Consider the following 24,534-nt stretch of genomic DNA (forward strand, 5'->3'; position numbering starts at 1 on the left):
AATTTTGAAGGTTTGAAATCATGGCGGGGGGGACTGGACAGATAGTTTAGTGGTTAAGAGAATTCATTGTTCTTTAGATGTTGCAGTTTCCAACATCTGCATCAGGCAAGGCACATCTGGCTGGCCTCCATGGGCACCTACCTATGTGCATAAACAACACACATACATATAAATAAAAATAAATCTTTAAAATTAATGTGCTATGTTTCTCTTTTTTAAAGATTTGTTTTTATTTTTAATTATGTGTGTGTTTTCACGTAAGTGTGGATTTGTGCACATGAGCTCAGTGCCTATAGAGGACACAAGAAAGAATCAGCTCCCATGAAGCTGTAGTTACAAGCAGTTGTAAGCCACTGCAAAGGGGCTGGGAAACACACTCAAGGGTTTTCCTAGAGCAACAAGTGCTCTTAACACTATTATGCTTGTTCTGACGCAGTACTGAGGATTGAACCTAGGACTCCCTGCATGCTAGCTAGGCAAATACTCTACTGCTAAACTACAGCCCCAGGCCTACGCATTAGGAGACATTTAACATACATACATATAATTTCAAAAACTAAATTTCTGTCAAATTTGCTAACTCCTTCAAATACCTCTGAAAGATTCTAACATATTTTGAAAGCCACTCAAGTACACTGACCACAGAAGAAAAGATTACTCTAATCTGCTGTCCCTGGTTGTCTTCAAGAAAGAAATATGCAGCAGAGCAGTAGTGACATATGCTTTTAATGTTTGAGGCCAGTGTGGTCCACAGAGCAAGTTCTAGGACAGCCAGGGCTACACAGAGAAACCCTATCTTGAAAAGTAAAACAAAAGAGAAAAATAAAAAGGAAGGAGGGAGGGAGGAAGGAAGGAAGGAATGAAGGAAGGAAGGAAGGAAGGAAAGAAGGGAGGGAGGGAGGAGGGAGGGAGGGAGGGAGGGAGGGAGGGAGGGAGGGAGGGAGGGAGAAATGCATTTTGAGCTTTAATCTGGTTACTGGACAGGTCCCAGTAAAGCTTCACAGAAGCCATGTCTCAGGCCTGAGTTATATCTAAAGGCCTTAAAGGACCCTGGTAATTAAAAGCCACTTCCAACCTGTTCCACACAACTGGCAAACCTCAGTGGATTCCTTCTGTTCTTGAAGGAACGGGGTGGGGGCTTCCACACACTGCCACAGAGTCAGCTCAACTGCTAGTCCACAGAGGACACAGCCTGGGCAGTTCCTCCTCCCTCAAGCTCCTGGACACTGGCTTTCTCCAGAGCTGAAACCACACACTCCATCAGATCCCAGCTCCTACCTGGCTGAAGTTACCCACACTATCTCACATGAAATAGCTAGCCTTCACCCTCACTTTAACCTGTGTCCTCCCTGCTACAACTCTGCCAATAACCTGTGTAATAGCCTTTGTGTCCCCCAAGATCAGGTACATCCATGCCTTCCCAGCCTGCACAGTCCTGTTTCCGAATGAGGCATCACAGAATGAAGATGCAGGAATGCTCGATTCCACTCTCTTCCCTCCCTAGCGTCCTCTCTCCTTCCACAGCGACTTCTCCCTGGAACAGTAAAAACCTGGCTTCCCAGCTGCTCTTATTCCTGCTCCCTGCTCTGTGTGTTTCCTTGAAAGAGCAGTTGACATGCCTTTGCTGAGAAATAAGCACACACAAGCTGGCCCCGAGACTGCTTCTTCCACCTCAGCGAATACCTGCTTTCCCTCACAAAACTACAGGCTCAAAATGAGTAATTCCAATAAGTACCAAAACCATAAGCTATTCCCTTAGGGTCATCTGGAGCCAGTCTGAGTTCATAAAATGCTAAGCAGCAAAGACCTCTAAAGTAGTGGAAATTCTACCATCAGGATGGGCAAATAACACAGGAGAAGTACACAGCACACATGTCTGCACAAGAGTCAGGAATTTAAAGGCCCTTCATGAGCTAACAGTAAAACCTTTACAAACATAACAGAATTACCTTGTGTTACGACAAGGTCTGCTCTGCTGCGTAAGAGCAGGCACACGACAGTTTTGAGGGGCTTGAGAATTGATGTAGCCAATAAGAGCACTTGTTGCTCTTATAGAGGACACACATTTGTTTCAGGGGGCGTAACACTCTCTTCTGAGCTCTATGAACACCAGCCACACACACATGTTGCACATACATACATGCAGGCAAAAGACTCATACACATAGAATAAAATATTTTTTAAAAAATTAAAAATAGCCTTTGTGCCAGGCACACTCACACAAGCATGTAATCACAGTACTTAGGGAGGCAGAAGCAGGCAGATCTCTGTGAGTTCGAGGCCAGCTTTGTCTACAAAGTGAGTTCAGGACAGCCAAGGCTACACAGAGAAACCCTATCTCGAATAGAAAGAAACACAGAGAGAGAGAGAGAAGAGAGAGAAAAAAGAAAAAAGAAAGAAAGCCTTCTTTGGGCCAGGTGTGTGACAGGTACAACCTCTGGGAGTTCGAGAACAGCCTGTCATTTCAGGTCACCCAAGGACACACAGTGAGACCCTATTTCTAAAAAGAAATCAAGCAATCAATAGAAGACAACCTCTGTGATTATACAGGCTGTGCTAGATCTCCATAGACCCTGGGTCAATCAACAGGGAAATCAGGAAAGTGAGGGAGAGGATAAAATGAGATGGTGTGCAGTTAATCCTAGCTGATGAAAAACAAGAGAAAGGGTATACGGGTTATAATAATTGTCTAATGGGCCTCTGGTAGCAAAATATTTACACACTAATCCAAAATGTGTTTTCACAAGTTGAAACAGGTAGTTGGCACTGGAGACAAGGTCTTGTTCTTTTCTTTTTTTTGGTTTTTTGACACAGGGTTTCTCTGTGCAGCCTTGGCTGTCCTGGACTGGCTTTGTAGAGCAGGCTAGCTTTAAACTCAGAGATCCACCTGTCTCTCCTCCCAAGTGCTGAGACTAAGCGTGTGTGCCACCACTGTCCGGCTTTAGCTCCTGTTCTTATCATGTTTTACTCTGATCATCTTGTTTGCTGTTTATTGAGACAGGGTCTCTACATAGCCCTGCCTGTTCTGGACTCTCTGTGTAGACCAAACTGGCCTGAAATTCACAGAGAAAACTCCCCCGCCTCCGCCTTCCAAGTGCTGGGGTTGAAGGCATGCACCACCATGCCTAGCCTTTCGGTGATCATCTTGAACAATCCCAACAAAGAATTCTAGAACATTCTAAAAAGCCACCAGAAACCCTCAATGTAGAATGCCCAATAAAGGTTGGCAAGATGGTTCAGTAGATACAGGCACTACCTTTCAAGCCTGAAGAATCCAGTTTGATCCTCAGGCCTTAGCACAGTAGAAGAAAAAAGCTGACTCTGACAAGCCGTCTTCTGATGTACACACATGCCTGCATGCACGCACGTGCGCGCACACACTCAATTTAAGACTGCTGTCCATGCATTTGTTCTTGTTAGGAGGGTTTGGGGGTAGGGAGTTAGGTTTCAGTTTTTGGAGACAGAGTCTTACGTAGCACAGGCTGGCCTCCAGCCTCTAGCTCCTGATCCTTCTGACTCCACCTCCCAAAAGAAAGGATAAAAACCCAGGGGAGGATTCAGAACACAGACAGCAAGTCTGCACTGAGTACTCGGGAAGTCCAAGCAAGATACTGGCAGGAGCAACAGGATCCATCCATATAGACAATGAGCCAGGGACTCTCTAAGTTGAGACAGGATCAAAGAACAGCACAGAATCACTCCCTGCTGGAAAGCAGCTTCTTTGCTTTCTCTCATGTGCAGTAACAATGTGGCAAAAATCACAAAATAAAGAACTGTAAGAGAAAGACTTTTAAAAGCAAACAACAGTCACCCTCCTGCATGAAGTGTGGCATACACACACACTCGAAAGTCTATAATGAAGTACACAAATACAAAAGGAACCAGATAAGAGAAAATGAAGAAAGCCACCCGAGCAAGGAGCAGACACATAAGAATTGCACTATACTCAAAAGGGAAAGTTATGGGCTCCACAATCCTAGGAAGAGACTCACAGGAATTTAATTAGAATTTTTTCAGAAATAAAAATTTAAGAGTTTTCCACTATTGTCTGTAAACTCTCTCCTCCCACACACCACACAAATATGCACACAGTAAACAAAACAAACTGAATGGCATTTATCCCCAACTTACTTATAAGTCAAGACTGTGCTTTCCCCATGCTGATATCTGAACCGTCAATTGGATGTCACACCTTTAATCTCAGCCTTTGGGAGGCAGGGGCAGGAGCATCAGGAGGTGGGGCCAGCCAGGACTGCATGACTCATGTCCAGTCTCAAAAGAACAGACTACACCATGAGTCAAGATGCATCCACAGTGGGTGGTGGGCTCTGAGTGGCAGTGATTTCCTTTCTGAGAGACACAGAAAGCAAATGGTGTCCACACAATCAATGACACGTTAGCACCAGTAGACACGAACTAGTAGTCAGCAGGATTATTTCTATAACCTGCCCTTGATACCCATAGGTTTTGTATTCAAACAACAGGCAATGAAAAAAGTTGTGATATGTTTTCTTCTGTTTTCCCTTAAACTTGTATCTGTACTAAACATATACAAGCTTCACTCCTGTGATTAGCCCCTAAACAGTTCTGGGTAACCATGTGTACAGGGCAATGCCTTTGCACCATGTAGAAGTAATCTAGACAGGACAGATTATACTGCACAAGGAATGCTGCTAATTATGTGAGCACCGAGACACTGGTGTTCATGGGATTCCTAGAAACAGCAGCTCCCTCGCCTCCATGGATACCAGGGGACAACAGTGTATTACAGCATTAGTGAGCAGCTAATAAACTGGTTAGGAAATGTCCTAGCTGGGTTTGCTGTCACACTAAACAGAGAAACTTAAGGAGTAAACAGTTTATGTGGCTTAGAGGTTACAGCCCATCAGTGAGGGAAGCCAAGGCAGGAACTGAAGGCTTGATCAGCCTCCATTTTTATACAGCCCAAGACCACCTGCTCAGAAATGGCATTGTGGGCAGTGCCTCCCATAACAATCATTAATCCAGAAGATGTGGCTACAGGCCAACCTTCAACTAATAACAAAAGCCAGCTCTCAGGCTGGGGTGGTGGTGCAGGTCTGTATTCCTAACACTGGGAAGGGGGGTGCTGGACTATGAGGAGATCAGGGCTAGCCTGGATGCTCTGGTTAGCTTTCTATTGCTATGATAAACAACATGACCAAAAGCAGCTCAGGGGAGGAAAGGGCTTGTTTGGTCCGTCACTGAGCGCAGTCAAGACAAAAACTCAAGGCAGGAGCTTGAAGCAGAAACCATTGAGAAGAACTCCCTGTTCCCTCTGTGGTGCTGTGCAGGGGTGAGACATCAGAAACGACACAGGGGACTGAGTGAGTACCATCACTGTCACGCTGGAACGGGTTCACAGGGCAGTAACAGGCACCTTTGGGGAGGGGTTCCATGTCATAGGAGCTGCCCTGTCCAACTCTTGGAACTAGCAGTCCCATTGCTCTCTACAACAACAGGGGACACTCTCCAGATCCTGTCCTCTGGCCACATGTATCTGCCTACCCTTACACACACACGTGTATGAGCACACAAACATGCACTAATATTTAATTCCTCTACTTCAGTATCCTCCATCCCTAACAGATGCCACAGTCCATTTCCACGCAGCCCCTGGTCCCTCTGCACCTCTCCTAACACACCAGTGTCACCCGGCAGCCTTCCCAACTCAGGAGGTGATATTGTGGTGCAAAAGCTGGGGGAGGTCTGGGAGCTGTAGAATAGGCTGACAGTCTCAGGTGAGGACTGAGAGTGTGGCAGAGAAGTGAGGGGTATTGTGGGAAACTTAGGGCTGGACAGGACAGAAAAAAGCAAAGTCACAATGCATTCAATGGCATCACAGCACAATAAGATTTGAAGTCAACATACACACATACAGGAATACAAACACACCCTACACATACATACATATATACATACTTACTTACTTACTTACTTACATACCTCTAGGGTGCCCTAGATGGCTCCATCATCTCTTTGTTCAAACACCAACTCACTTCTTACTTGTGTCAAAGACAGTACTTTATTTCCTGGACATGGAGGTGAGTCCAACATGGCCCCTGACTTCCCTCTTCAGTCTGACAGTGAGACTGGGATTAAATCACTATAATCTACTATAGCCAAAAGCTAAATGTCCATCCAGGAATGATGGATAAATAAAATTTAGCTCATCTGGGTTTTCTATTACCCAGACTACAAACACTGAATGTGTTTTAATGTGAAATGTGCACATAATATTTAGAAAAGGCAAAAAGAAAAAAGTGTGGATCACTGATGGAATACTGTGTAGCCTTAAAAGGGGAACTATGGCACGCCCTACATTGAGAATGAACCTGATGGCTGAAGGAATGCACACAGGAGTCACACTCATAAAAACAGAAAGCAGAACTGAGGCTTCCAGGGGCTGGAGGGACAGGGAGTTGTTTTTTAATGGGCACAGAGCTCAGTTTTGCCAGATGAAAGGTTCTCAAAGGTACTTCACACTGCCGAACCCTGTGCTTAAAAATGGTTATGATGGCAAATTTTATGCTATATGCATCTTAACCACAAATTTGGAAATCAAGTAATCACTGTAATTCAAGTTGGGAACAGTTAGAATAGACACTAAATACAGCTGTGGCGAAAGGAGGGTCAAGGAAGAGGCACACTGCTGTAGAAAGACGGTGTGGTTGGCTCTGAGGTTCACAGAGGAGCTTGCACATGTTTGTCTGTGCACACACACGCACACACACTCCCTTCCTCCCACTTCCCTGGCTCCTCAGATTCTCATCATTTTGCACAAAATCATGCCATTGGTCTCAGAGAACAGAGATGCTCTCTGTTCCAGTCACAGGAGCAGCTAAGACTCCCAGCTCCACCCACACTGGCACCTGGACTTTCGTCTTCACAGGTGGCCAAAGGTGCTGACCTTTAGTGAGCCAACACATGCTCATGTATAAAGGACAAGGCAGACAGCAGGCCTTAGGGCAAATATCCATCTCTCTAGTCTGTCTCCTTTAAAAACTGCTGAACTACACAAACTAATATAAAATCCCAACCCTGGGCATGGTCTACAACACATCCCTGCAAAGCTTTCTGATATACACTGACTCACGGATTTCTTTTCTTCTCCAACTCCTTTGTGAACTCCTTCCTTCCTTAAAATTATCCTTCTGAAGGAAATAAGAGAGGCTCAAAGATCTATACACCGAGGCTCATCACAGGATTGTGATGTTTGGCACAAGGAGGACCAGTAAGCTACGGTTTAGAATGGCTGGGATGCAGCTCACGGGTACAGCATGCACAAGGCCCCAGGATGGATCCCCGTGATCATAAAAACACAAAACAAGAAATTCAGGAATGGCTTGGAAATTTCTCTTCTATAAATGAATATTATGTGTCTGCTTTAAAATATTTTAAACCATATGGAAAACATTCCTAATAAAATGAAAACTGGAAGACACAAAATTCTATGGGTCGTACGAGTCCATTTCTATTTTTTCAAAACAGTGGGGTCTACTACATACACATACATGTGCAGTGTTTAGGAGATCAGGGAGAAGGGACCACAGGGCATGAATCAGTGAGCAGAGTGCTTGCTCAGCAGGCATGAGGCTCTGAATGTATCCCAGGCACACAACTGTAACCCCAGGGCAGGAGGAGAGGAAGACAAGTGGCTCATGGGGTCTCACTGGCCAGAGAGCCTAACCAAAATATAGAGCTCCAGGCCACTGGGAGACTTTATCCCAAAAAACAAGGTAACTGGCTCCCAAGGGCAATGACAAGGTTGTCCTTTGTCTCCTCGTGCTCATGAACATGCATGCATGTATGCATGCACACACACACACACACAGAGCTGCACAGGAACACACACATTTGTGCACACATGAACAAACACAAAAAAACAACTAGGAAAATGTATCAAAATATTTATGAAAAAGAAATAGAGATGGGTACTTTCTTCTAAACATAGTTCATATTCCAAAGCATCTGGAAATGAATATAATTTACAATCAGTGACTAATAAGCTTCTCTATCTCAACAAGGGATGCAGCATCACCATTTTCAGGTTAGACTGACAGCCAGTCAATCACAGGGGATTGTGCCGAGATGAATCTGGACAAAGATGAAGTTCTGGGGTCTGACCACATGGAGGCACCTCCTGAAGCCAAGAGAAAGAGAGGGCTTAAAGAGGTCTGAGCTGGAATGAGGGAGGAAGAAACTATAAAGGGCATCAATGAGAGACAAGGCGCCCAGCTTCTCAAGAGCCATTTTTCAATGAGAGAAGTCACACCAAACTCACCATGTCATTAGCTGTTCCAGCTCATTCCACCATGCATACAATCACTTCTCCAGTCAGGGGCTCACTCATGGAGTCACTCCTCCTTCACTCATCCACTCAGCAACCCATCTGTGTTCACTAAGGATGGCCTCTGAGTCCAGCCACGGTGCACGCTGGTGGGGAACAGTAAACCAAGCAAGCTCTCCCGGCCACCAGAGGTTTTAAGTTTAGCTGAGTTGCACATGGACCTTGGGCATCTAAACCATTCTGTTTCTACATGCCTGGGCCGGGGGGTGGGGGGTAGAGGGAATGAGATTTTTGAGAGAGAAGTGAAATGAGGCAAACAGGGAGGGAAAGGGCATTTGGGACGAAGGAGCAGCACAGGCGAAGCACGCATGCAGCAAGCAGCACAATAGAGTTCTCCCTGTGGAGAAACCTAGTCCGCAGGCGGCAGTGTGAGAGGAAGACAAGCGAGACTAGAGGCAGGGAAGCAGGAGGCTGTTCCAGCCAGGAACATCAAGGAAAACAAAGAAGAAACCAATCAGAGATACCAGCATCTGTGATATCACTCTTCCCAATCAAATGAACTTAATGCACATGCTGATATGGACCACAGCCTCGAGACCCAGCAATGGGAATGGCCAGAAAGCGAAAGTCCTCTCACAAAAACTCAAGCAACTACTTCAAGGCACATAACTCCGAGTGCAGCTGGCTTCCCATGGTCACCTGCTGACCCCTCCTGATCTGTTCTGTCCCTCTCTCTTTCTCTCTCTCCTTGGTCTACCCTCTACTACTCAGCCTTCCTTCCTAAGCACCCACATATTATCCTGTCTGCGTGTAGGCGTGTGCACCCTCGCACATCTGCACATGCTCCTGGCCAAGGGTTGGGCGCCACTCCCCAAGTCCCAGCTCCCTCTGCAGAATCTGAATCTCAAACAGAATAATAAGCAGCTGACATGCATCCTGTTAGCTACACCCTGACAGCCAGTCTCTGCCTCCTACAGCATTCAAACTGTGGGCCCTGGAGCATCCTGTCAGAACCACAGAACTAGAAACTGATACATATATGAATATTTATGAAACTTGCCAGCTGTCAGGTTCTATGATTCGGGAGCTACTTAAAAACAATCTCTCACATACTTCCCATGACGACAGCCAGGCCTGCACTTGTGGTTAGAGATGGTGCCTCTCATCCTCTGGTTTAATATCATGCTGCTCCAACCCCACATCCGTGAGTGCTCCTCTGCTGGGTCCAGAGAAGCCTGTTCATCCTCACAGCAGTAAGCAGCTTCCTTGGGGGTGGAGAGAACAGCAACCCAAGATGACCCAAACAGACTGGTCGCGCTCCAGCCATTCCCTCGGAGAGAGGCGAACACAGGATACTGCTGAAGAATAATACAGACCTGTTCTGTGGCCAACAATTCTTACCCATCATCCATGCTTTTACATTTTTAAGTTGCATTTATTATTTATCGTGTGTGTTGGGGTGGTGTGATTCATACATCATGTGGAGGTCAGAGGGCAGCTCCCAACAGCTGGTTCTCTCCTTCCACCACATGGGTCCCAGGGAACTAGCTCGGGTCCTCAGACTTGGCAGCAAGTGTCTTTAGTGGCTCGCCGAGCCACCTTGCTTCATCCTGTTTTCTCTTTAAAATCAGTTACTTAGATGTTCTAACCCTGCTTTAAGCATCTCCTGGGGTCCCGGCTAAGAAAGCCTGTCTCAGCACTGCCTAGAGATCCACACCCAGGAACCTGCTAGGAACACTGTGGGTCCACGTGACACTCCTGGTTACTCAGTGACACTGTTTTCCTTTCGTCTGTCATGGGCTTTCACCTTTTCTCGGGTATGGGCAGTCTCCTGCCAGCTTCCCTAAGCTACAAACAATTTCTCAGTCCAGGACCAGGCGTCTCCAACGCTTCTCCTCTCTACCTCAGGCATACTTTTTTCACCAAGTTACCTTAACAGTATTCTAAAAACTGGGTGCACAGGAACTCATTCCCTCATGGCCAAACACTACAACTTTTTTTTAATCACCTCAAATCGTGTCCACAGATGACCGTGGACACGAAAATGAAGCTCCACACTTAAAGAGAATGGCTGACTAGGTGCCCATCTGAAAGCTAAACGACTGGCACACACCAAACATCAAAAGACGCTCCCACGGTCCATGCAGAGGGACTCTTTTGAGAGCTTCTTTCCAAGTCTACAGAAGAAACGCTGGAGACTGGGGGAAATTTGATGGTGTACAGCCACCGCCAGAGCTGCTGCACAGAGTAAAGACCAGCAGGCTCGTGTCCTGGGCTAGACCCACAGTGGATGGCCTCATGATGAGCCTCCTCCACCCTGGCACGGAGCGGCTGGCACTCTCAGGACAGGAACTGCTGCACACTGTGGGCTTGGCTCTCCAGGCCTGAGCCTACTCCCTCCCCTCTGGAGCTCCTCACTCTAGCCTACATTTAAGAACCAAGGTGCTCCATGCTGATTTCTTCTGTGAGCCACAAAAATTGCAACTGTTAACCACTTTTCCCACAGAGCCCACCCTGTGCCAGCCCCATCTCACTTACATGACTGTGTCTCCACAGGAAGACTCGGAAGCTGCTGGACAGCATATCTCAAGAGCAGCGTCCTCCTAGCCACTCATTCCAGTAACCCTCCCCACCCCAGGAAAGGGGTGACATTCTACACGCACTGCCCTCTGACCTCTACCTGTACACTGTGGCCCACATGACACACACAACAACAATAACAATAATAACAACTTTTTAAAAACAACAGTCCCAAGTCCGTGTTTCTGGGCATCACTTAGAATGTTAATATTTAACATCAGAACCTGGCACAAATGCAAGATATTAATATCCTGCTTTTCTTTGTTTTTTTCCTTAGAACTAAGAAAGCTCAAAGGGTGGAGAGAACACAGAAGACTGCCTCACTGTGCTGGTTGCTCTGGTTTTTGTTTTTAATCTATTTTGAAAATTTTTTATGTGTATGGGTGTTTGCCTATATGTATGTCTGTGCACCACATGTGTGTGTGGTGACTACAGAGGCCAAAAGAGGATACCAGATTTCTAGGACTTAAGTTACACGAAGCTATGAGTCATCTTATAGGTGCTGAGAACCAAACCCAGGTCCTTTGCAAGAACCAGTGCTCTTAAGCACTGGGCCATCTCTCCAGCCCCTACTCTTGGTTGTGAACAAGGTACTTGTCTGAAGGCACTGACTTCCTCCCACCAAAACAGGAAAGTTAATGAGAAATTGATCTTTAAACCAGAAGTATAAGCTAATTCACAGAAGAAACATCTGAACCACACACTCAGCGGTCAGAAACAAACCACAGAGAAAGAAAGCATCAGCTACGTAGCAACGTTAACAAAACCACAAGGATATGATTCAGGTGGAAGTAAAGGGAGACAGGCAGGGGAAAATGTCACCCAGTATTATGAAAGATCACCCTCCAGGCTGGGAGAAACAGAATGCACTCTAAGGGGAACTTTCATGTCCTGAAATTGTTACTATTAAATGTTCAATTGCTAAAAGAAAACAAAAGGACAATTCTGTAACTTTGGAGAGCCTGCCCTATTCATTTCTCTCAACCAAGGCTTGGTGTGAACCTTCTATGACCAGGGCTGTATGTGCCTTCTTGTTCTGTGCTCAAGGCATGGTGCTTGCCAGGGGTTACAGATGGCTGTGACTATGGACCTGTCTACAGAGTTCATTCCTCCAAGCAAGCCAAGCCAGTGACTGAACACCTTCGTGGGAGACACTGCACAGCCATTCACTAACATGGCCCAGACAGCAGGAGCCTAGCTGGGGTGTGCACACTCAGCCCAGGGTTGAGAGGACTCATTAGCTGGGTGGCCTTGAGCAAGCTGGAGACTCCTCTGAAGTTTGTCTTCATTGGTGTAACAGGAATGTCTAGAATACCTATCTCACAGAGCTGTTCTACAGATGAAACAAGAGTTATCCTGCCTCCCACCATGCTTAGCTTGGCTATTCCTGTTCTTCTCAGCACAGCCCTACGGTGAGGCTAAGAGCATAGGAGAGGGAGGGGGGGAGAGAGAGGGAGAGGGAAAGAGGGAGAGGGGGGAAAGAGGAGAGGGAGAGAGAGAACACCTGTGTACATGCTCAGAGGCCAGTGATGTCGGGTGTCCTGCTCTATTACTCATCTTATTCCTTCTGAGTCAGGGTCTCTTACTTAACTTGGAACTAGGCTGGCAGCCAGCAAGCCCCAGCAATCCTATCTCCACTCCACTGCTCTGGGGTTAGTGGTATAAAAGGCTTTCTTACATGAGCTCTGGGTCCCTGAACTCTGTAGGGTCCTGTCGCCACGGTCACCTCATGCTTCTCGACAAGTGTTCTTACCCACTAAACCATCTCTCTAGTCCCTCATCCCTGGGACTTCTACTGAGAACCAGAGAAAGAGTGTCGAGGGGGAACTTGATCAAAGGCTCAAATGCCAATTAGCAATCAAAGAAATGCAACAGTTATGAAGATGTGTCTCACTGGGAGCTCGGTAGAGATGATAGATGGGTCACAGGCTGCGGTTCAGAGGAATAGACAACACAGCAAATCCGAGCATTGCTAGAGATAATGTGGACTGCTTCAACTTTTCTACAGAGCAATTTGGCAGGACGCATCAAAATTTAATGTGTACATACCACGTAGGCCAGTGAGTCCATTTCTTGGACTTTATCCTGCAGCAGTTATTAGAAAAGAGTGTGAAGATGTATATTCAGCAGTAACGCTCAAGAGTTTAGAGCAATACAATTAACCCATCAACAGAAAACTGGTTAGGTGAAGCAGAGAACACTCACAGCGCCGAGCAAACTGGCCCAAACCTGTACTCCCTGACAACACAATGAAGTGTGAAGTGGAAAAATGCAAATTGCCAAACAACTTGCTGGATATGATACCACTGCTTTGCGTGTGTGTTCATTTGCGCTTGTATGTGTGAAAAACTAAAAAGAGAAACAGCTAAATGCCACAGCAACTATCTGGCGCAGCGGGGTTTGGGGTGACTTCTGCTTGATTTATAACTTTCTCTAACGATCTGAACACACTCAATGTACAGCACATTCAGCCCAGTGAGCATTTGGTGACAGCCCTCTTATGATCCTCCATGGCCAGGACCCACTTGCTCTCACAGCTAACCCTTGGTCCTCTTGCCTCCACACCTCACACTGGGTCTCCTCTGAGACCCAATCTTGGATGAGTTCCTGCCTTAAGGCCTCTGCACAGCCATGTCCTGTGCAGGAACACTGCTCCCTCAAAGATCTTCTGGGTGCCCTCTTGCCTCCCTTAGCTTTTAGTTCAAACATCAGTGTTACAGCACTAACCCAAAACTTCCAACTCAAAGAATCTCAGAGTATGACCTCATATGGAAACATATCAGCACAGATATAATTAACTAACATGAGGTCAGGCGTGAGTAGGTAAGCCTCTGATCCATCATAACTGTCCTTACAAAAAGATAAAATTGCAAATGGCACACTGGGAAGCTAGCACTGACACAGCCATGAATATGGCCTGGAATGGATGCAGCCTGAGCACTTCCAGAGGGACTGTGGCAACATCATGATCTCTCCCAGCAAAGCGTCACTTACGCCCTGTAAGCCTCTCCATTGGTGGTCTTCTGGAGACCATAGCACACTAACTCAAGGCACCTGGCAACGGGGCTCCCTAACACCCTAGACTGATCTGCTAGTCCACTACTTCTTTGCCCTACCTACTGATTGGAAGCCATCACTCAGTGACATGTGGTAGAGTCCGAGGTCCTAGCACACAGGAGATTTGCTACATAAATGGACAAAGAACAGAGCTGGAGAGATGGCTCAGAGGTTAAGAGCACTGGCTGCTCTTCCAAAGGTCCTGAGTTCAATTCCCAGCAACCACACGGTAGCTTATAACCACCTATGATGAGATCTGGTGCCTTCTTCTGGCTCACACACAGGCAGAATACTACGTAAATAAATAATAAATAAATGTACAAAGATCACAGAACCAAAACCCTGAGCAAAGCAAGCCCGCCCTCCTGGAGCCTATGGTCTAGTGAGGATATAGGTGGTGATGGTGTTGGATGGCAAACAAATCGGGCAGGAGCTTAGGAGTAATGAAAGCATTCTTGCTGGAGGACACCTCTTTTGGCTGTGTTGGAGCTGAAAAGAAACCTATAGGAAGGGAAGAAGTAACTGTGGATAAAATCTGAGATAAGAATGTTCTAGAAAGAGGATTAGCAAGTACTAATTATTGCAACCAATGCATATTGTTTTTATAATTAGGGAGGGAAAACAATAAAACTATTATAACCCTCAAAGTATATAAAAACATTTTAAAAAAACCAATTCCAAGGGCTTTGAACAACAGTGGGATTTTACAAATTCTTTAAGGCTATTTGGAAGCAGGAGGATCACTTGAGGCCAAAAGTTTAGCAAAACTCTGTCACAAATAAATAAATAAATAAATACAATTCTACTCAGCTGCTATGCAGGCCCAGAATGAAAACTCCAACTCTTCCATACAGCTGCCTTGCCTAGCCCAGGTTCCAGCCAACAGTTGCCCAAGAAAAAAAAAGCCCTCAAAAACCTCAAGGTGAGGAGCGGAGAGGAAGGGAAAAACACTGTTACTACTGGCCTGGCCACCAGCTGCTGGCCTGTCTCACATACCATGGCCATCATCTTCCTGGAACTGGGGTTCCCAAGGCCACCTCCCACTTACTTAGAGCACACAGCCTCAGTTTGATGCTCCCTCCTACTTCCATAACAACTAGGCCCCACTCCACCACTGCAAATTCCTGAGCTTTTCCCCTTGGGAAACTGACACTATAATTTACACAACTCTCAAAGCTCGCCTCCCAGGCCCTGGCAGCTACCACTCTTCAGATGGACTCTAAAATGTCCACTACACCCAGCGCCTCACCTAAGGAGAACTGTCCAGTGTCTGTCCTTCTACCCTCGGGTGACATCACTCATTATAATTCGAAGTCTACCCATGTTGCAGTGTGTCACAATTTCCTCCCTCTTGGGGGGCTGAAGACACCATCTGTTCCCATATCTCCAAGAGTTTCTGTAATCCTTGGTGGCTAGCCCAGTTGACTCCCATCCACATAGCTTAAGAAATCAGGACTAGTCATACTGGTCCCCTGGAGAGAAGCTCGGAACAGGAGCAGACCTCTGAGCCAGACACCAGCTCAGGGTTCTGCCCTCCACTTCCCTAGAAATCTAAGTTGGCCTTTTGCAACAACTTGAGGACTCCCCACTAATTACGGGGCAACCAGAAACCTTTGAAATGTACTCAAGCTCATCAAGAAACTGCTGAGACCAAAGCTTCTAAACCTTGGGGAACACACAAATTACCTAGAGATGCCTAAAAGGTAGCTAGCTCATTCAGTAGGCTGGTGTGGGTAGAGAGAGGGTGGGTTATTTCTTTGACATTGTCTTGTGTAGCTCAGTCTGGCCTCTAACTCCCTGTGTACCTAGGATAGACCTGGAACTCCTGATCCTTCTGTTTCTACCTCCTGAGAGCTGTGATTTCAGGCACTTACCACCAGTCCTGCTGAGTGTCTGACAGACTCCCAGGTGATTCTGCTTCTAGTGATGCCTCTTGTTTGGGGGACCACAATGGAGAGTAACCCCTGGGTTCCTGGGCTTTGCCCAAGTTCCCCAGAGCTGACTCCAAAAGATCATTTGTTCTGTATGTTTTCAGTCCCTCCACCCTCTGAAAGCTCCCCAGCATTTTAAAACAGACCTTCAGACTGTCTGGCTCCAAAGTTAATCCCCGCACCTGAAATGCTAAGCAATGAAAGGCTCTTTCCACAGGCCCAAACAAGAGGAGAAAAACAAAGCTTCAGCAAGAGTTTCCAAATGATATCACAGGGCTGTGATCAGCCTACCATAGGAAAAGCTGCCTCCCCACTAGCCCTGACCATCCCAACCCGGGACCATCACTACCATTCTCCACCAAGCCTCTGGTGGGATGAGCAGAGTGTCCACCTGGCCTCCTACCAAGACTGTTCCTCCAACTCCCTGCCTGGCATTTCTTTCCTTCCGCTCTCCTCCTATGGAAAGCAGCAGCACCTTCCCAGTTCCCAGTTCCACCTCCGCTTACCCTCCTCTCAACACCTCCCTCCCTCCACCAACAGTCACTCACTGAAGGCATCTCTGTCTCCAGAGCTTGCTGCCTGAGTCTTTTCTGTTTTCTTCGTCTCTAGAATGACTGTCTTCATGCTTGCCTGACTACCATCCCTTCCAAACATGAGCAAATACTCTCCTGCCCTCCGCCTCCCCTTCTGGCAACCTCTGTCTCAAGACCAGCTCACTATCTATTTCACCTCTTGACCCTCTTACTACCCTACTTCATCTCTTGAGCATACACAAGCAAGTACCCAAAGCAGTAGACATCCGTCCTCTAAAGGCCTGGGACCTCTCCAACACTGGCCTCCTCTGGATTGAGGAACAGCCTCTGTGATGCTGGGTTATCAACTGGGGGGAGATGGGAGCAGAATTTAGGGTCCACATTCATCCCTCTACCTCCTTTACTGGCCACGTTGGGGCACAGCATCACCAATACACAGAACACACATCACCCACTGTACCCATGCCAACACAGTTAGCAGTAACCAAAACAGGAGCACTGTCTAAAAGACATGGTACTATTCTAGCAAGCTTAAGAGCAGAGGGTCTGAAGAGAAAGTTCTCAAGGCATAACAATGGTCAAGAGGTATATAAAACATGCTCAGCATCAGAAATCACTAGGGTGATGCAGGATACAACTGCGGGGATACATGGCTCACAGCTGTTAAATGGCTGCCAGGAGGACTACAGTGGAGTCCCACAGCCTTTGGTCACCAACCACAGGAACTCCGAGAGAGCAGAAGCTGAGAGAAATATCCTGAGGGAAGACAGAAGCACAAGGCACTAGGGGAGAGGATGCAGGGCCTCACAATACCTAGCCCCTGAAACAGGAAGCACTGCCTCCAAACCCAGGGCCTCTCAAACCTGAATTGTGGGCGCACAAGAACATAGGAGCCTGGCAAATTCACCCTGCAATTCAGACCCCCCAGGGTGGGACTATGCAAAGTCTATCTGCCAGGAGCTGATGCTGCTTCAGGGATGTGAATCAATGCTAACAGATACCTGAAGCTACAGGTCACTGCACTGAGTACCCACAACACTGCCATAGAGATGAAAAGCCAGGAGCACACTAGGCAATTGCTGTGTTGCTGAGCTACCCTCCCCCCAGCCCCCAGCCCCACCTCACACGAGTCCTGACTTTTTTTTTCACTTTCCCCCTATTTCTGGTAGCATGTATTTATTATTCATTTATCTTGTCTGAGTGTGTGCACGTTTGCAGGCACACATGTGATCATCAAAGAACAACTTTCTAGTGTCAATTCTGTCCTCCCACTCTGTGGGTCTCAGGGCCCAAACTCAGGTCAGCAGGCTCAGCAGAAAGCATCTTGTTGCTGAGCAGTGCCACTCCACCCCTACCTTTTTGCAGTTTTACTCTGAGATCGGGTCCCACTTATTTACCAGGTTAACATAACTCAAATTTTCTAAGCTCCTCCCTCAGCCTCCTGACAAAACTGTGATTAAAGGCATGCACCACAACATCCAGCAGACAGATTTAAGGACAAGATTTGGGGGCAGAGTGCTTGCCTAGCATACATGAAACCCTGGGTTTAGTCCTACTTGCTTGTAATCCAGCACTTAGGAGGCAGAGGCAAAAGATCAGAAGTTCAAGGGCATCCTCAACTAGACATCATGTAAGCAGTCAGCCTGAGCTACATAGACCCTGCCTCAAACAACACCAACAACAACAACAAAAAAAAAAATACAGGTTTTTTGTTATTGTTGTTGTTTTGTTTTGTGTTTTCTCAGTTGTTAACGAAATAAAATAAGGAGGACCTGTCTTCAGCAGATCCTTGGTATATCTAATGGACAAAGGACACAGAGAGACAGAGACAGAGACAGAGACAGAGAGGCAGAGAGGCAGGCAGAGAGACACAGAGAAAAGGTTCGGAGAAAGAGAATCAGGCCAGTTGCATCTATACACTCCCAAGGCATCCAAGACAGCCGAAAGGGAACTTTAACCCTACACCACTGATGTGGACAAGGCTATGTGTCTGAGGTCACACAGTAAGTTATGGGCAGAAGGGTTTCTAATCTGTCCAGCAGCACAAATGGGAAATCACATCCTGGTGGGCTCCAGATGAAAGGCTGGTGGTCACAACTCTCAAACAGCGATGCAGTCATAACTGCATCTTCCTAGTCAGAACTGCATCTTCCTAGTCAGAACTGCATCTTCTTCCTCTCTAGGAAGAGCCACCTGGTGTAATTATAACCACAGTAATTAGCTGCTGCTATCACCCAGGGCATACAGAAAACCCCTGCTCCCAGCTCCCTGGTGACTTTTAACAGCTCCCTAGTGGGGGTTCTGTTCTCAGGCTAAGAGGAGGCACTTCCTGACAAAGACTGTAGCTGCAGCGCCCAGAAGTCAGGAGTGAGACCCAAGCCAGTATCCTTCTACCTGTGACCAAATGAAGACCAAAAGCAGCAAGAGAAAAGCCAAAACCAATTTTAACAGAATGGTCTAATTCAAATGTTCTATTGGTACAGACAGCCATAGGGCTGGAGGGATGGGTCAGACCGTCAGAGCTCTAACTGCTCTTGCAGAGGACCTGAGTTCAGATCTCAGCACATGCATGGTGGCTCACAACTGCCTGTAACTCCAGTTGCAGGGAGCCAATGCCCTCTTCTGGCCTCCTGTGCATATAGGCAGAAAATAAACAAATAAAACCTAAAATTAAAAAGACAACCATAAGACATAAAAAGACTGTCTCTATTAATATCCATGTGATTGTTTTACACTATTTAGAAAGATGGTCTCAAAGTATTAAATCCCTTCAGATGAGCTTTAAATCGTTATGATAAAGATCCCCAGACACCACCAAAACATTAAAATTTAGGGGAAGATGAACTCCAGAAATCTGAAACCTTTTGTTGTTGTTTTCAGTTCTGTTCCTGTTTGTTTGAGGCAAAGTCTCACTATGTAGACCAGGCAGGCCTCACACTCAAGATCCTCCATCCCCTGCTCCCAAGTGCCAGATTAAAGGCTTGCAATACCACACCCTGTTTCAAAGTTTAAACTCTTCACACGCATTCCCCAACTCCAAATGACAGAGTGCAGGAGGTCTAGGGCTCACACTTTACACACATTTTTGAGTCCTTGTTTATAGTTCTAAACTAGGTCTAGCAAATACTCACCTTGTCATGACCAGTAGCTCATTAAGACAGAAAAAAATTAAACAAGCCATAGCGTACGTAACACATGAAAAAAAAAAAAACATTACACAAAGAAAAAGCAGATTTTGCTAATCACAGTGACTGCACACTTCTGTGTCTCAAAATTATGTACAAAGTGGGGACTGTGGGATGACTCAGCAAATAAAGGCACTTGGCATTGGAGCCAGGCAACCGGAGTCTGATCCCCAGAACCCAGGGGAAAGTGGAAGAACCAACTGTACAAAGTTGTTCTCTACCCTACCCTCTACACACTCACTGCGGCACGTATCTGCACTTATGGACGCACACAATGTGGCCCAGCTGGGAGAATGCTTGTCTAACATGCTGGAATCCCTGAGTGTAATCACCAGCATGTATAAATGGGGTGCAATGATACATGCCTGCAATCCCAGCACGGAGAGGTGGAGGCAGGAGGATTTGGAGTTCCAAGTCAGATTGAGCTACTAGTGAGTTTGAGCCCAACCTGAGTTATATGAGCCTGGCTCAAAAATTAATTAATTAACTCATTGAATGTAAACATAAACACACTGGAAGGGGGGAAAATTGACAGAAGGAACAAAAAAAAAATTTCAAAGGATACAAATACAAAATAAGCAAATATTCAACACTAGGGAATTATAAAAGGTGAAAATTAAATTAATACATTGCAAAGTTAGCTAACAAATGTGTTTAAAAATAATCAGAGAAAGCACTTTTAATCCTAGCACTGGTTAGGAAGAGGCAGGCAGATCTCTATGAGTTCAAGGCCAGGGGTTCAAGACAGTCAGGGCTACATAGAGAGATGCTGTCTCAAAATAATAATAATAATAGTAATAATAAATGAATAAATAAATAGTAAATGGGTGTGATGATGGACATTAGCTACTTTTGTGGTTTTCCCACAATTACAACTCTCAGAAAACTGGTTCATTCAATGACCACATCCTGAGCAAGTGCAGAGCACCCACACTCCAAGCAAAACACCCAGGAAGCCAGCCTGGCACACCTGACTCTTTTGTCACAGTGTCATTCCCACTCTATCAATATATACTTACAAATAAAGACCTGTATACACAGAAAAACAGAGAGAGCCAAAGCTCATCTGCATGCTATTTACCATAACATTTACAGCAGCTTGGCCAGGCAGTGGTGGCATGAGCCTTTAAACCCAATACTCAGGAGGCACAGGCAGGCAGATCAAGGACAGCCTGGTCTACAGAGTGAATTTCAGGACAGCCAAGGCTACACAAAGAAACCCTGTCTCAAAACAAACAAACAAATAAAACATTTACAGCAGCTTAAAACATATTTTTAAAAAGAAAACTGTACATGAGTAGAAACAATGAATGCATATAATTTCTCACTTTTTTTTTTTAAGATATTAACAATGAAAAATGACTGGGCACAGTGGCACACATCTGTAACCCCAGCACAGGGGAGGCAAGGGTCAGAGGACTGCCACAAGTTTAAAACCGGCCTGGTCTAAACAGTAAGGCCTGGGTTATATAGCAAAACTGTCTCAAAAACAAACAAAACCTAAGCCATTTACAGTGTTATCTCTAGGCTGTGGAACTGTGGGTAAACTACCCTTTCCTCCTTTCTTGTCCTGGAACCTGAACCCAGGGCCTGTACAAGCTATCCAATGTTCTACCACTGCGTCACACCCCAAGACCCCAGTGACTGTTTCCTGCAGCCCTCATTAATTTCTAAATTCTGCCATGCTGTTAATTTCATGATAATCATAATTCTTAAGTAGATTTGTCTCTGCATAAGGAATGTCACCCATTCTCTCCCTTTGTAGTATGGGGAGCTACTACCTAAAAGCACTCTGTTCAGAAGAAATCCCCAAGCATTTCAGGTTGGTGAATAGTCAGGACCAAACTTAGAAATGTTTTCTTTAAAAATGAAAAAAAAAAATCATGCATTTAAAAAATGCTAGAGGAAACAAAGATGGACAACATACCGATACAACTCAGAGATCTCTCTGAAGGCTGCATTAAGGGGATCACTTAAAAATCAGCACCATCTCTACCGAAGTTGGGAGATTGTCACACTAAAAGGAACCGCTGCCTCCCAGAGGAACTACAAACAGAAATTAGGGCACACAGACAAAGACAGACACAGACACACACACACACACACACACACACACACACACCCCAGGACAACCCTCAGCAAATCTCTCTGCCCAAACTGTTGTTGAAAGTGCATCCCGAAGATGAGAGGGTCCTGGGCCAAACATGCCACCTCATCACAGGATCAAGAGCTCCTGGCCGTGCCCAATCACCCCACAAGCAGCCCAGGCACCTTATCAACCCTCCATGAAGCTGGTTTCCCAGAGCCTGCAGCCAGGTCTTCAGGTCATCCCTAAAGACCCTCCCACTAGCAGTCCACTCAGAGTGGGTACCAACATCCACCCTTGCTTATCCAATAGCAGCTGGGTCCCTGAGTCTGGTGCCCTGAGGTTGGATGCTATGCACGCGGCTTCTCACTCTTTGCTCCTGCCCAGAAGCAGCTACGGGAGCCACAGAAGCCCAGTGAGCAAATCAGTGAAAGGATGGCACCTCCAGCTCTGCGATGTCAGCTCTAGAACAAACATGTATGTAACTTCTCATCTCCAAGTTAGACATCTGGATTAGGGGTTACGGAGAAACAGAAAAGGAGTGGGGGTAGGGCAGCGTAGACAGACCCACCACTGACTTTAACTTTAGCAAAATAACTTTATCTACTACATCTTCTCCAGAATCTTCAGACGACAATGTGCATGTGGGAAAACGCTGAGGCCCAGAAGCTAAGTGTATCATACAGTCTAGAGGCACACTCTCCTAAACACCTGTTAAGGCAGCTGGCACACATATCAGTGGAAACAATTAGTGAGCTAGATCCTGTGATGGCCAAATCCAGCAGAATCCTGCTTTCTCTGTTGGCTAAAGACAGGAGCACTCCAAAGACTGACTCCTGAGAGGATGTGCTAGGCGGGCAAAGTTTCTGTACCCACTGCAAACAGCCTAAAAGAGTCACGCTCTGTCAGCCCTGCCTGAGGCAGTGGTCTACCCAGCTGGAGGAAACCTCTGGAGACTTCAGCTATGAACCCATTCTGTAGGTCAGAGCAGCAAAGGGGAATGGATGGTTACAGCAACTCCTTTCATCACCTAGCCAGTGACCTTGAGCAAGTTGCTTCTGCCTTAATTTCCTCATCGGTGATCCCTGAAGTCCCTTCCTGGCTCCCCCCCCCCATCCCCTTGTGGTGACAGTTACAATGCCCACAGTCAGGCCTAAGGGACAACTTCAGACGTGCTCCACTCCCTTCAAGCCACTTGGCAGTCCTCTGGCCCTGCTCCCACAGGCAGCAGGAGGGCTCTGAGCTGCTTCCACGGCTTTTCTGGTTTTCCCCTGCAATGTGAAGATGCTCTCCTCCTGAAACCGATCTTTCCACCTTCCCTTTCCTGCCCACACAGTAGCAAAGCATATGTGTGCTGGGGCAGTCAGCTTGCATGTCACCTGGAGACGGTCTCCAGGCCTTCCTCCCAGCGCACACTCGGGGTGGACAAATAAACATTTCAGGGAAGCAACATGAATTAAACCATTTCCTCAACAAACAAAATCCACCCACACGCCTCATAAATCATGTCTCTTAATCCCATGCTGATGAACACTCACTGAATTGCATGTCTTATAAAACCAACCATGACTCTTTTCATGCCCTGACACTTCAGACTCAAAATATTTTCACACTCCATTGTAATACCTTTGTAGAGGCAACACCAATAGCTGGTTCCCTGGAAAGATCCACGGCCAGGGCGCTTTCCAAGAGATTTTTCTTTGAATGTTCTTTGTGTCCTGGCGCACTGGGGGACACGGCCAGCTTGCCTGCATCTGGGGGAACACTGGCTGCTCACAGCAATGCACAACTGCTCTACAGCACACACGAGATGCACCCCTTTGCCCCAACAATAAAAGTATCCCAAAAGACTCCCTACGACACATTCACACAGCCGTGCACAAACACAATTCCAGTGCCTACATTTTGCAAAGGAAAAAAAAGAAAACAGGCATCTTCAGAGCAGAAACCACCAGACCCGCCTCGGGCAACATGGTTCACGGAAGACTAGGTTGCAGACCTTTTAGCAAGACCGGTCAGAAACCGCTCGCTCTTTTCCTTTATATTTATTCATTTCCTCCATGCCTTTATTTGCTGGGCCCAGGAAGAATGGGAAAGCATCTCCAGCAAGGAGGGCGAGGGAGCGGTGGAGAATAAAAGAGGATGGGCGGATGGGGGAAGCCAGGGGGTGGCGAGCGCGGCAGCCAAGGCGGAGAGGGTGGCGGCCGCGTCCCGGGGGGTCTCGGCGAGGCTTACCTGGGGCGCACGAGGCCGGCCGGGCGAGCAACAGCAGCCAGAGGCCGGGGAGCAGAAGTCCCGGGCGGCGGTGGCGGGAGGAAGGCCCGCGGCCGCTCCGCCCCGGCACCGGCTCAACCCTGGCGCGGGGCTCCCGCTCCATGGCCACGCGTCGGCTTCCCGGCACCCCGGCCTCGCGGCGTCGGCACGCTCGGGCCCGGGACGCCGGCGGCCGCTGCGGCGGGGACTGGACGCCGCGCACCGGCGCTCAGCGAGGCCGGCGAGGCGGGGGCGGGCCGGGCCGGATCCGCGGACAGGGGCCGCTGCACGCCGGCCGCGCCGCTCCGCCCCCTCCCGAGCCTCGTAGCCGCTGCCGGGCAACGCACGGCCCCGCGCGGGGAGGCGAGCACCACCTCCCGGCCGGCCCGGCGCCTGCCTGCGGGCGGCCCGACGGAGGGCGCGCGGGACCCGGGCCCCGCCCTCCCGCAGGACCCGCCTCTCGGGAGGGCGCGCGGGACCGCGCCGCCCCCCACCCGCACCCCTGGGGCGCTGGAGAAACAGTCGGAATCCCGAGGATTCTGGCGATCGCTCCTCCTGAGCCGCCCACGCAGGGCGGGCAGCAGGTGTGTGTGCAGGGCGG

At 47.4% G+C, this 24,534-nt stretch overlaps 1 protein-coding gene across 5 annotated transcripts in view; it reads right to left on the bottom strand.

Moving 5' to 3' along the window:
* The window catches only part of Kiaa1549 (KIAA1549 ortholog), a 126,054-nt gene extending 101,856 nt beyond the window's left edge, over positions 1–24,198 (bottom strand). For 3 of the 5 annotated variants that reach the window (XM_021635124.2, XM_060380202.1, XM_021635123.2), the window contains exon 1: positions 23,916–24,197. In XM_021635124.2, the coding sequence (XP_021490799.1) occupies positions 23,916–24,057 (142 nt within the window). In that variant the 5' untranslated portion in view covers positions 24,058–24,197. Of the gene's footprint in view, positions 1–15,819; positions 16,258–23,915 lie in introns of those variants that run through there. The other 2 variants (XM_021635125.2, XM_060380204.1) reach the window with 2 other exon arrangements.
* Positions 24,199–24,534: the final 336 nt, after the last annotated feature.

The sequence above is a fragment of the Meriones unguiculatus genome, chromosome 3, assembly GCF_030254825.1.
Source record: "Meriones unguiculatus strain TT.TT164.6M chromosome 3, Bangor_MerUng_6.1, whole genome shotgun sequence".
NCBI lineage: Eukaryota > Metazoa > Chordata > Mammalia > Rodentia > Muridae > Meriones > Meriones unguiculatus.